Below are 14,431 nucleotides of genomic sequence, written 5' to 3'. Positions count from 1 at the left end.
ACAGAATCCCGTGGACTGCTGTCTCTCTGTTTGACGGCTGTTTCTTTGGATGTGTGGTTCAGGCAGTGCTGCTTCACTATGACTGATTCAAGCTTTGAAGTTCACAGAGGAGGGACTGGAAAAGTGCCAGTGCTGGTAATTTGGGAGACATTTGGAACGCCGTGTTTCAGCCTATTGAAATGCAGAAGACTGAAATTTAGATGGCGTTCACCCAAAGACCCTCTCTCTGGCTCTCAGTGTGGCTGAACTCAGTGACTCTTTGAATAACTTACACAAGTACTGTTTCAGAATTTGGACAAATAATCAATGGTGTTTGCTAAGTCAAGCATCACTATTGCTCATTTTTAGGGGTTTGTTCAAATCACCTAAAATGAGGAATAGTAATAGTGATGCTTGACTTAGCAAACACCAAGTTTAATACCCAGAGTATTAAACTTTGGTTGGTCTAGTCTTGCCTCTGCGGCAAAGGTCTGGGCACTTTTGTATCTTAAACTAGCCAAGAACCGCCCACTTGTAAAGTGATCAATCGCAGTTGGTTTTGTCATTACGTGCCATTTAGGGGCGGGGTTATCTGTGATATATCACACCATTATGAAAGACTGGAATAGGAAACGATTTAATTTAAATAATGGCGCAGCAGTTTTCGTGAGCGATTGCACAAAAAACATGCAGAAATGTGTGGGAGTCAAAGTGCAACACACAAAACTTAAGCAAATATTTTTGGTCTATCACTGCAAAAAATCTGAATGACCCCAGAAAGTCTATGTGCAACCGTGGATGGCTAAGCCAATAAGAGCTGGTCAATGTTTTAGTTTTTTGCCGTTTTCAATTCAAGAGGTGCACAAAGCCTTAACATGCTTAGATCAAAGCAAACCTACAGGTCCTGATCTCCTTGATCCCTGCTTTTTAAAACTAGATTTTATAGCCATCTTACCCTGGAATGTAATGAAATTCCCAGGATCTGAAAGTCGGCATTTGTCCTACCTCTGTTTAAAGGTGGAGATCCTACACTTTTAAACAATTATAGGCCAATCTCAAAGCTGTCACCATTGGCTAAAATCCTTGAAACTCTTGTTACTGAGCAGCTTAAGGAGTTTCTGTACGCAAATTCCATTTTATCAATGCATCAATCAGGCTTCAGGAAGAAACATAGCACAATTACAGCAGCCATGAAGGTGTTAAATGATATTTACTTTTTATTGATCTGTCAAAGGCCTTTGATACAATTGACCATGTGATCCTGAAGCAGAGACTGTTGAGTATACAGTGCATCCGGAAAGTGTTCACAGCACTTCACTTTTTCCACATTTTGTTATGTTACAGCCTTATTCCAAAATGGATTAAATTCATTATTTTCCTCAAAATTCTACAAACAATACCCCATAATGACAACGTGAAAGAAGTTTGTTTGAAATCTTTGCAAATTTATTAAAAATAAAAAACGAAAAAATCACATGTACATAAGTATTCACAGCCTTTGCCATGACACTCAAAATTGAGCTCAGGTGCATCCTGTTTCCACTGATCATCCTTGAGATGTTTCTACAATTTGATTGGAGTCCACCTGTGGTAAATTCAGTCGATTGGACATGAATTGGAAAGGCACACACCTGTCTATATAAGGTCCCACAGTTAACAGTGCATGTCAGAGCACAAACCAAGCCATGAAGTCCAAGGAATTGTCTGTAGACCTCCGAGACAGGATTGTATCGAGGCACAGATCTGGGGAAAGGTACAGAAAAATTTCTGCAGCATTGAAGGTCCCAATGAGCACAGTGGCCTCCATCATCTGTAAATGGAAGAAGTTTGGAACCACCAGGACTCTTCCTAGAGCTGGCCGCCCGGCCAAACTGAGCGATCGGGGGAGAAGGGCCTTAGTCAGGGAGGTGACCAAGAACCCGATGGTCACTCTGACAGAACTCCAGCATTTCTCTGTGGAGAGATGAGAACCTTCCAGAAGAACAACCATCTCTGCAGCACTCCACCAATCAGGCCTGTATGGTAGAGTGGCCAGACGGAAGCCACTCCTCAGTAAAAGGCACATGACAGCCCGCCTGGAGTTTGCCAAAAGGCACCTGAAGGACTCTCAGACCATGAGAAACAAAGATTGAACTCTTTGGCCTGAATGGCAAGCGTCATGCCTGGAGGAAACCAGGCACTGCTCATCACCTGGCCAATACCATCCCTACAGTGAAGCATGGTGGTGGCAGCATCATGCTGTGGGGATGTTTTTCAGTGGCAGGAACTGAGAGACTAGTCAGGATCAAGGGAAAGATGAATGCAGCAATGTACAGAGACAGCCTTGATGAAAACCTGCTCCAGAGCACTCTGGACCTCAGACTGGGGCGAAGGTTCATCTTCAAACAGGACAACGACCCTAAGCACACAGCCAAGATAACAAAGGAGTGGCTCCGGGACAACTCTGTGAATGTCCTTGAGTGGCCCAGCCAGAGCCCAGACTTGAACCCGATTGAACATCTCTGGAGAGATCTGAAAATGGCTGTGCACCGACGCTCCCCATCCAACCTGATAGAGCTTGAGAGGTCCTGCAAAGAAGAATGGGAGAAACTGCCCAAAAATAGGTGTGCCAAGCTTGTAGCATCATACTCAAAAAGACTTGAGGCTGTAATTGGTGCCAAAGGTGCTTCAACAAAGTATTGAGCAAAGGCTGTGAATACTTATGTACATGTGATTTTTTTTTTTTTTTTTTTTTTTTTTTTTTCATTTTTTTTTTTAATAAATTTGCAAAGATTTCAAACAAACTTCTTTCACGTTGTCATTATGGGGTATTGTTTGTAGAATTTTGAGGAAAATAATTAATTTAATCAATTTTGGAATAAGGCTGTAACATAACAAAATGTGGAAAAAGTGAAGCGCTGTGAATACTTTCCAGATGCACTGTAGGTCTTTCTGAACACACAGTTGCTTGGTTTGTAAACTATCTGTCTGATATAACACAGTGCACTCAATTTGAGGGGCTTTCATCTGACAAAATGGTTGTCTGTAACGGTGTGCCTCAAGGCTCTGTACTCGGTCCCCTCTTATTTACAATTTATATAAAAAATCTTGATAAAAATTAGCAAAATGCAAATATTAATTTTTATGCTGATGACACCATTATTTACTGCTGTGCTTCGTCACTGGTAAAAGCTTTTGAGGAATTGCAAACTGCTCTTAATTCTGTTCAAACTTCTCTCAGTCTCAGTTGAAGCTTGTATTTAAACCATTTACTACTATTCAGGGTGATGCAATTGATTCTGTTACTTCATATAAATATCTTGGGATTTTAGTTGATGGTAATCTTTCTTTTCAGCCCCATATTCAGCAACTTACAAAAAAACTGAAGCTGAAACTGGGATTTTATTTCAGAAATAATGAATGCTTCTGCCCAGTGTTTGAAATCAATTGACACCCTTTATCATGGATCATTGAGATTTATTCTAAACTGCAAAACTGTTACTCATCATTGCACTTTATATGAAAGGGTTGGCTGGCCTTCTCTAGGCACCCGTAGGCTCAGTCACTGGCATGTTTTTATCTGTAAAGCCATTCTGGGGTTTCTCCTGTCTTATTTGTGCATTTTTATTATTTTTAAAAGTAGCTGTTATTCACTTCGGTCACAGGACCTTATTTTACTAACTGTCCCTAAAGCTAGAACTAATCTTGGCGAAAGGGCTTTTATGTACTCTGCTCCATCGGCTTGGAATGCCTTACAAGGTAGCCTAAAAATGAAAAAATTTGTCCCATTAATTGTTTTTAAGTCAGTGATGAAAGCTTTTGAGACTGATTCTTTGTCCTGTCAATGTTTTTAATTAGTGTTGTTAGGTTTTTGATTGTATTTTCTGATTTGTTTTATGTTGTCTGTTTGTAACTGTGAAATGACTTGCTGCTGCCTGTCTTGGCCAGGATGCTCTTGAAAAAGAGATTTGTAATCTCAAGAGCCTTTCCTGGTTAAATAAAGGTTAAATAAATAAATAAAAACATACTAGGGCTGGGCGATATATCGACTATTCACAGTATAATCACAATGACTTTGTTGACGATATAAAATTAAGCAATATCGTGAATACCGCATTCAAACAATTCCAAACATTAGTAACCACTACAAGTTATTACACATCTACAAACAAGCACAGTGTGACAGAAAAGGAGTTGTAAACTACACACAGCACTTTCAGTGTCAAAATAAAAGTTCCAAGTGTTAATAAGACATAACTATTTTAAGTGTATATAAAACAAACCTAATCCTCAAAATAATAGTGGTAATTTAGTATTATATTATAATAACAAACTTTACTGGGCCCCACAGTAATAATTTAGTGTTATGCAATATTCAACTGGGTTTTGTACAGTAGTTTTTGCACAGTTTGTTCATTCACAGAAAAATGTTTTAGTAAAAATATATGAAGGTAAATAATGCTTTTTATTAAGCTACTATGTGTCATTATATAAAAGATAAATATTAAAGTGCATATCAATGAATACAATTAAATCTTATTCTCCATTGTGTTCATTTAGTGATAAAATGTGGGGGAAATACCTTCATTATTTTAAGTAGATTTTTATTCAGTGCCTTTAAATATTGAATCTACTTGGCTGCAATGGCTGTTTTGATGAAATGATGGTTCCTCTGATTTAAAAAACAAACAAACTTTTGAGCCATTTCAGAGCAAATCAGTTATAATGATTAAGGTACGTATATATCGTCGATAGGCTGAAAAATATTGAGATACAATTTTTTTAGCCATATTGCCTAGCTGTGCACTGTAAAAAAAAAAATACAAAAAATACAAAATATCCGTAATTTTAATGGTAAAAGACTGTAAAAATACTACATAAAAAAAGTTAATTGGTTAACGAGTATTTACCGTAAAATATACGTGAAAAATTATGGTATATTTAAAAAGACAATACATGTAGTTTACTGTAAAAGGTTATAAAAATTAAAAAAATTGGATGTAAAAAGTATGACTTTCCTGTATAATTAACGGTTAAAAATTAATATAATGTTTAACGAGAGTACATGTACTTTTTACAGTAAATTATTGTTAAAATTAACATCGGGCGTTCCCAGAATTCCCTGCATGACCCATTACATTTCATTATATTTTATGGGAATAGTTATGTTTCTTCTTATTTTTCATATCAGTTATGTACAGTTGTAATCGAAATTATTCAACCCCCCTGACCAGCAATACATTCTGGTGATGTCAATTAAAACACATCAACTAAAACCTCAGTAAACAAAGTAAGTTTTTAATACACTTTTGAGTGATTTTGAGAACAAAGAGTTCAGTTTACCCAAATTTTAAAATAAAAAATAATATTCTCTCCACAAATGTCATGTTAAAAATATTCAACCCCCAAAGTCAATCATTTGTGGAGCATCCTTTATTCTTAATAACATCAAATAAATGTTTCAGGTAAGTGTCCTCATGCTTCGGACACCTCTCTATTAGAATTTTTACACATTTCCCATGAGCAAAAGCTTCCAGCTCATTGACATTCTTTGGTTTCTGTGCTGCCACTGCTTCCTTGATATCCCAACAAAAGTTTGCAATGGGATTTTAATGATGGACTGAAAGGGCCATTTAAAGGGCATTCCACGACCTATCCCTGAACCAGATTTTGGACAACTTGGATGTATCCTTGGTGTTATTGTCTGGCTGGAAAGTCCAGTGATCACCGAGCTTCAATTTACACACTGAAGGCATCACATTTTTGCCAAAATGGCCTGATACCTGAAAGGATCCATGGTGTCAGTCACATAGTCAGGACAGCCGTTTCCTGCAGCCGCAAAACACCACCATAACAGGACTGACCCACCTCCATGCTTGACTGTGGGGATGGTGTCGACCTTGTCATCTTACTCCAGACGTACTGCTGACCCATGGGTGTAAAACTCATTTTCAGTTTAGTGTCATACATCTATAAAAGCTTCTACTAGGACTCCACGGTTCTTTCCTAATTACTTCTTGAATATTCAAGTCAACGTTTCCCTTGGTGAAGTTTTGCTTTCTTCCACACCCCAAGAAGGTTGCTGTTGTACCATATTTTAAAAATGTATGAATGGTGCTGCCAACTTTGTCTATTGGAAATTGAAGTGCCTTGGAAATGTACTTTTAGCCATGACCTTTATTGTGTAATGAAATAATCTCCTCTATTAGCTTTTGAGACAGCTTATTTTTAATTGCATTTTTTGCCTAGAAATAAATTTTTGCTTATAACGCTAAACTTACATTTTAAAACTTAAATAAGTGCCATTACAGATTGATGACTTAATTTAGTTTTAAAACAATTGTGTAGCCTTACATATTTAAGAAACAGCTACATGCAATAGGGGTTGAATAATTATGACATGGCTGTATTTTAAAAAATCCTGCTATTTAGAAATTATGTTATATATTCACACTGTGACTTTTGAATGTGTCACTCAACTGATATAGATGTAAAGTTAAAAAATTCTGGGTCATCAGAAAAGCTTACTTTTGTAAATCCTTACTGTCTTGGGGGGGTTGAATAATTTCGATTGCAACTGTACTTTTGGGTGTTCTGTGTTATATTTGATGTAGTTTTAGTTCATGTTTATTGCATAATGTTACCCTGATGGTGTTTAGTGTTTGTGTGAGTGACACTGAGCACTGTCTCTACATGTTCATTGCTCATTGCTACTGGAAGAGCCACTATTGATGAAAAGCAGTTTATCACAGTTTAAGAAGGTTAATATATTAAGTTTATCATTTAATAATGTAAACGATGGTACTGCACCGTAAAATATACCGTAAAAACAGCAGTTTTAAACTGTAAAATGTACAGATTGTTCTGTAAAGGTGTTTATATTTTTACTGTATTGTTTACATAATTTCTCGCAACCACAGCTGTCTTTTTTATTTTTTATTTTTTTTACAGTGTAGGATATACTGTACTAGTGTACAGACATAACTAAGAAAACAAACCAGAATATGCATTTCTGCTTGTGGATGTCCACTTTACTTGCTACTGCGTGCCTAAAACGAAACTTTGAATATCTTTAAAAGATTTGATGTCATTAACCTAGCAAACTTTGGAAAATCCAGTGATTATTTCATCTTCAAAACTGCTTGTTAAATCAGCGTGAAACCTTGTGAACAAGACAATATCCTATAAAAAGTATGCAATAAAATTCTAATTATTTTTAATTAAAATCTAAAAGTCAGTACTGATAATGTGCTATTGAACACACTCCATTTAAAAAGTATTAAGTAAATATTAATGTAAATATTAACAAATTAAACATTGAGTGCAAGTGTTTCTCCAGTGTTTTCTTCAGTTAACATTGCTTCAGGCTAAGAGCATTTTTAATTTTGTTAAAGGGATTATTGACCCAAAAATGAAAATTCTCTCATCAAAGTGAACTATCCCTTAAACAACATAATAGACGGCGTCAGCAGCAACTATATCACGAGTCTAATGGACGCTTGTTTTGACAGAAATCTTAATTTTGTTGCACCTGTTTTCATTCACTAAGACAAACGGAAGTAAACATTAAATATTGCATGTGCACGTGTTTCCTAAAGGTCAAAAAAGGCCTTGTTATAAAGAGACAATATTCACTCAGAAAAACAGGGTCTGTCATTGCTTTAGTTTTTTTGGACAGATTGTGGTGTACACAGGATTGTCATAAAAATCTACCCAAACATCTATGTGTTTTGGGAGAATATCACATTCTGTCTCCTGGAGACTTGAAATGTTTCATGTTCTTTGCCCACGGAGCGAGAGGTTGTGTTTGATTGGCTGTGCTATCTCTGTCCTCTGTCAAACACAATGTGAGCTAAATGATGTATCATCCATGTTTCCCGGGGGACAAGTCCTCCCTCGTGTGTTACCATGGCAACAGGTTAGCAGGGTGGTCATTTGGTCGTATTTAAAGAGAATTGCACCCTTGTGGGCGCTAAGGCTCATGGACAGCAAATGCACAGCAGACAGTGGAAAATTACACATTTATTGATTAGACAAAAGCACTTAATTAGACACTAGTCCATAATCAGTTTACAACATGATGGTAATTTTTTTTGACAAATGACTATGTGGCATTTGGAAAATGAATGGCATATTCCAATTGTGTCCAGCATGCATCAGTCATATAAACTCAAGCTCTTACATTAGTTTGTTGACTGATTAATTAACATATTTGCATAGTGACTGTGTTGGTGGTGAGTTGAACCATTCCACCTTAAAATGATTATCTTTTTAATACCTCCTTGTTGTTATGGAACGTTGGTTCTCTTATCATATTCGCTGATGTCACTGTTTTGAAAAAGAGGTCACTTGAGGCTGTTACAGTGATATTAAAACAAAACCCATGCATAATTCAAAAACAACCTGTCAGTAACTTCACTGCCTGATTGTAGTCACGCAAGCATTGAGTACGACGTTACACAACACATTTTACAGTTCTTATTTATGACGAAAGTCATTACTTGTGCGTCAGAAAGATTCATTCAGTAACCAGTTTGACTGATGTATGGGTTCACTAAAAAGAGCCGGCTCATAAGAGTCATTCATTCAGGAATAGGACTATGTTAGTAGCGCTGTGTGTTTTGTGCTGTAGATTCAAAAGAATCATTCGTTCAGGAACCGCACTACACTGGTCACGCTGTATGTTTTGAATCACTTAAAAGAGTCAGCTCATAAAAGTCAGTTTTGGGAAATTGGACTACACTGATCGTGCTGTGTGTTTCACGCTGTAGATTCAAAAGAACTGGCCCAGAAGAGTCGTTCATTTGGGAATCGGCTACACTGGTCATGCTGTATGTTCAAAAGAGTCATTTGTTTTGGGTTTGGTCACGCTGTGTGTTTCATGCTGCAGACTCAAAAGAACTGGCTTAGTGCAGTCATTCGTTCAGGAATCAAACTACAGTGGTTGTGCTGTGTTTCGTGGTGTAGATTAAAAATAACCAGCTCATAAGAATCATTTGTTTGGGAATCGGACTACACTGGACATGCTATGTGTTCCGTGCTGTAGATTCAAAAGAACCGACACATAAGAGTCATACGTTCGGGAACTGAACTACACTGGTCATGCTGTATTTTTTTATGCACTTATAAGAATCATCTTAAAAGAGTCATTCGTTCGGGAATCACACTACACTGGTCCCACTGTAAATGTGGGATTTGGAACAAGCACTTTGGAGTTTCTTTATTGCACGGTTTGTTCAAAGTGAGTGAGTTAATGGTCCCTGCACCTCAAGGAGCTTTAGATTGATGCTCTTTTCACAGAGCTCGTCTCAGGGTCAGCATCACGGCATTCCTATTAACCCCAACTGTCCAAATGGGAAATATGCCCATCTGTTAAACAGAGGTTTCAATAATACATGACAGCAAATTAAGAGAGACCAATGCCTCAGGATACCCTGCTCTCTTACGATTCACTGCCAGGTTTCTTCGCTGTGGCCAAACAAACCGCGAGTTTCACTCCAGTGACTGTGGTGAACTCTGCTAATTTCTTCAGAGAGAAATATTTGGTTTAATGAATTCCCTTGGATGATACATCTTTTTGGGAATGTGAAATTTTTCAAGGGAGGAATTTTAATAAAGCAGTAAGCCACTGGAGGTTGCACGCTACAGTGATTTTACCATTTCGATTTAAACAATAAAACATTTTAAAAGCATACCTGATTTAAACTTCAGTAGCCCAGACAGTGTTAAATTTTGATTCATTTTTGTAAACTGGTTCAAACCATCCATTTCAATTCATCAATTCATCAATTAATTGTGATTCCACGATTTGTTAGCATCATCACACAAAAAATGTTCTTCGAAGTCATGTTGCACTTCAAATATTTTGAAGGTAAATATTGCTGTCATTAATATTGCTGTAATATTAAATGTTCATCCTTGTGTTCATTTAATAAGAAACATTGTAAAAAATGTGACTTGATTATTTTAACTAGCCTAGATTAAATATATTTTACCTCTTGCGAGTTTGAACAGTTAGAATCTACTTCGCTACAATGTTTGTTTGGTTGAAATAATGGTTCCTTTGATTGAAAAAAAAAAAAACACACCATTTTAATCCATTTCAGAGCAATTTTAGGGTGTTTATTCAATACACAAGTACATAACTTTTGAATAAACTTCATTAGGGGAAAATTGTTTGGTGTGGTGGAAATGACACAAAACTGTGGGACAGTCGCAATTTTTGAAAAAAGTATAGAAATCATTTTCACATAATAAATGTTGAAATGGTTATGTTTATTTTACTCTTTGTTTAGATTAGCATAGTTTTAACCCTTTTTGATTTGTAACAAGTAGCCCCTAAGAAACATGCAAAAAAAAAAAAAAAAAAAATAGACCAAAGTTGAATTCTAATTTAAAGTAATGGTCAGCATTGTCCAATCACTGCCAACCATGTTTAAAAAAAATATGCATGAAAAATGATTAAATCTGTGTATGTACTGATAACCATTGTCCCATGTCTGCCAACCATGTTCATGTGTGCAAACATCATCTGCAGCATGAAACTTAACTTTTGACCAGATGTTAGGAGTGAATGCACTTGGCTGCATAGAACAGAAAAGTTATAGGATGCGCCCTAATTAGTGAATGAACAACCTCCAGTGTGCTGTCTGTCTGCACTGCTCTCAGAACAGTTTGAAATGCACCTTATTTTCATCCTGACTCCATATAAATCCTCTAAAAGAAACATTTTCCAGCATTTGGGTGCAACATTGATTCTCAGTGTGATAATGCACAGTGAATATAGGATTTTTTTGGGAAGTCCTATCGTCCACGTACGTGGACATTGTGTTTAACAACATGCCGTTTCGTGGTAAATCAATTACATTTTTAAAATTGCATATTGGATGAAACTAGAGACTCTACTCTTTTGACTCAAACTGGTTTTAATGTGTAAACTTTACCTGGTTTCTTACCAGATGTTTTGTTGCAGTTTCTCCCAAAGTCAAATTCATCTGAGATTGGCACCATGTTGTTTTGTCACATGACTCGTTGTGCTGAAAGTTTAACCCTTTAATGACAGCCCAGAGTCTCCTGAACTGAGATCAGTTGGTTTTAAAGAAATTAAATTAAGCATAGCCTATAGCGATGCCAAAATGTAATGTCCACGCATGTGGACGCAGGGTCTCATGAGGTTAAACATGTAATTATTTGTATTTCTATAATGGATTTACATGGTTTAATATTAAAAGAAAATCGTCAAATGTTTGAAAAATTTTACTGCAAAACTACTGAAAGTGCTGCATCATTATGAATTTAAATTATATGAATATTACGTTTTTAAAGTTCTTTTACTTTCTTTCTGCAGGTGGTGGCGTATCATTATTGTCAGGCTGATAACACGTACACGTGTCTAGTTCCTGAGTTTGTGCACAGCATTGCGGCTCTTCTGTGCCGAGCGCATCAGCTCACCGCATACCGTGAGTTGCTGCTGAAAGAGCCTCATCTGCAGAGTATGCTCAGTCTGCGCTCCTGCGTGCAAGACCCCATGGCTGCCTTCCGCCGGGGCATTCTCCAACCGCTCGCCAACCTACGCAAAGGTACACAAACACAACCAGCCTGATAAAGTCAACAGTAGATCAACATTCACCCTGTTTACTCTCTTAATGCACGTTCCTGGTCTTATGGTGAATAATTAATCATAAATATGTGCATGTTACTCCAAAGAAACAAAAATGTTTGTCTTGGTTATCTTTCATCAATATGTAATCACTTGATCTGCCTCTGATAATACAACTTTACTCTCCTGATGATGTCATCAAGCTCTCTTAATTTTCAACCCCTTTAACCCTGTCCTTCACTGACGACAAATGCCACTGCCATATTGAATTATCAGAGTGGATATTGACATTTGAGAGGTACGGCAGAGGGGAAGGTGAATCATCTGTTTAAATATTTTTAATAAATAAGTTATTTAAAAAATAAATCATCTTCATCTAATTCTTTCATCAAAATATAAAAAGTTGCTCCACATCTGACATGACTTTTCCTTTTCCACTGATGTCACAAATCCCAACCCCTTCCTTTCTGGTACAATATGTACAATACCACCCAATTTTCATGATCCAGTCAATTCCTGATGGATAAAATCAAGTACTGTCCTACATTTCTATGTAAAATGGGTTGAGATTGTCATTTCATGTTGGCTTTAATAACAACTCTAATTCAGAAAAAGTTGGGACAGTATATAAAATGCTAATAAAAACAAAAAGGAATGATTGGTAAATTGTATTCATCCTGTGCTATATTAAAAGCGCTACCTCAGCACATTATTTGTTTTACCTTGTGAATTTAATTGTTTTTTTTGTTGATGTTTTTAATGTTGTTTTAATATGCACTCATTCAGATGATTGCAACATGCTACGATACAGTTGAGTGTTTATAATGGTGTAACATCACAATTTGAGCAATAAAGACCCAAGAAGTCGTTGTCTTAAAAACCAGCATTCGTCTGTAAAGGATATCATGACATGGGCTCGGAATTACTTTTGGAAAACTTTGTCAGCCAACACCATTCACTGCTCCATCCACAGATGCAAGATAAAGCTTTACATTGAAAAGCAGAAGCCATACATCATCACTGTCCAGAAGCTCCGCCCACTTCTCTGGGCTCAGTCTCATTTGCAATGGAAAGTAGAACGGTGGAATCGTGTTTTGTGGTCCACATTTCAAATAGTTTTTAGAAAAAAACAGCTGTCTTGTTCTCCGGGCCAAAGTGGAAAAGGACTATCCAAGCTGGTATCAGCGTCAGGTCCAAAAGCCAGTGTCTGTCATGATATGGGGTGTGTCAGTGACTATGGCATGGGTAACTTGCACAGCTGTGAGGGTAACATTAATGCAGAAAGATATGTACACATTTTGGCACAAAATATAATGCCATCCAGACGCCGTCTTTTCCAGGGACGTTCCTGCAATTTCCAGCAGGACAATGTCAAACCACATACTGCCTGGAATACAAGTGCATGTCTGAGTAAGCACAGTGTGCGGGTGCTAGATTGTCCTGCCAGCAGTCCTGACCTGTCTGCAATTGAGAATGTGTGGTGCATTATGAAGCGCAAAATACGGCAACAAAGACCCTGTACAATTGTGCAGCTGAAGACCTGCAGAATTGATGAATGGGGGAAAATTCCTGCTTGCTAACCTTAAATTTGTGTCTTCAGTGTCAAACTCTTAAGTGTTATTAGAAGAAATGGTGATGTTACACTGTGGTACACGCTCGACTGTCCCAACTTTTTCAGAGCATGTTGCAATCATCTGATTTGAAATTAGGGGTGTAAATTGCAAGTTTCATCACTATGCAATCTTAAATAGATTCTCTAATGTTTGCCGTTACCTCAAAGTCTGCCGTGATACGATTTTGATGTGAATCAGGGGCCTGCGATCAATCGAACACTGAAAAATAAATAATATAAGTCACATACATGTGATCATCAGTCGTTTGATGACAGCTTATTGCCTTGTGGAATGAAGGAAACACTACAGTGACAGTTTGTCATCTTTACAGTAGTCAAGCAAGTCTTTCAATCCAAAATACTTACATACCCACGACAGGAGAGTATGTGCTATCAGTGTTTTTTCTTGGATACCACTTCCACAGTTTACTGTGATAAATGCAAGTAAGGGTGTTGATGTGTAGATGTGAAAAGTCTTCTAATTAATGTTGGTGCAGGGCAGGAGTTTTGTCTTTCCCTCACCAGGGCTGTTCAGAATATCAGAATATAATATATATTTATTTATGTATTTATTTTATTTTTTATAGAGAGGAAGATTCCAGAGGAAGACTACATCATCTTGATTGACGGGCTGAACGAGGCGGAGTTTCATAAACCAGACTATGGCGACACTATTGCCTCCTTCGTTACCAAGATCAATCCCAAGTTCCCCAGCTGGCTCAAACTGATCGTCACTGTGAGAACGAGTCTTTTGGTAAGACATGAATGTGCACTGTTCACTGCACATGCTTAACTTAACAATTCTACAGAGATATTTCCTGAGGATTCTTGATATTCTAGATTTACTACATTTTTCTTATGATAATGATTGTTGTTCGTGCATCGATCCTAAAATGTATTGATCTCAAACTTACGGCGCATCAGTCTACATGCTGTCCATTACTACAGCAGATATTTTTGACTCATTCTTCAGTTTTAAAAAGCAAAGGATTTTATATCATATGGAAGTCTATGGGAAGATTGCCCAACAACAGAATCCAAGTTAAAATAAACAAGTTCACCTCGTATTTTACCGCAAAATCAAAATAAAGCAGTAACATTTATTTATTTATTTATTTGCTTAAAGGGGACATGACATGCATAATCTTTATTTTATTTTCTTCCTTGGGGTTCACACCTGTATTTCATGACCTTTTTCTATCCTGTCTTTGGCCCTGTGTCTGAAATGCTCAGTTTTTATGTGTACTTCACCTTTAAGACAC

General features: G+C 37.1%; 1 protein-coding gene across 1 annotated transcript in view; it reads left to right on the top strand.

Annotated features, from left to right (window-relative positions):
- LOC127448217 (protein TANC1-like) overlaps positions 1–14,431 on the top strand; it is a 248,275-nt gene that overhangs the window by 158,931 nt on the left and 74,913 nt on the right. The window contains exons 11-12 of the mRNA XM_051710591.1: positions 11,306–11,537; positions 13,757–13,923. Coding sequence (XP_051566551.1) covers positions 11,306–11,537; positions 13,757–13,923 — 399 coding nt within the window. The remainder of the gene's footprint in view (positions 1–11,305; positions 11,538–13,756; positions 13,924–14,431) is intronic.

The sequence above is a fragment of the Myxocyprinus asiaticus genome, chromosome 11 (genome assembly GCF_019703515.2).
Source record: "Myxocyprinus asiaticus isolate MX2 ecotype Aquarium Trade chromosome 11, UBuf_Myxa_2, whole genome shotgun sequence".
Classification (NCBI taxonomy): domain Eukaryota; kingdom Metazoa; phylum Chordata; class Actinopteri; order Cypriniformes; family Catostomidae; genus Myxocyprinus; species Myxocyprinus asiaticus.
This window is presented reverse-complemented; position numbering and strand designations above follow the sequence as displayed.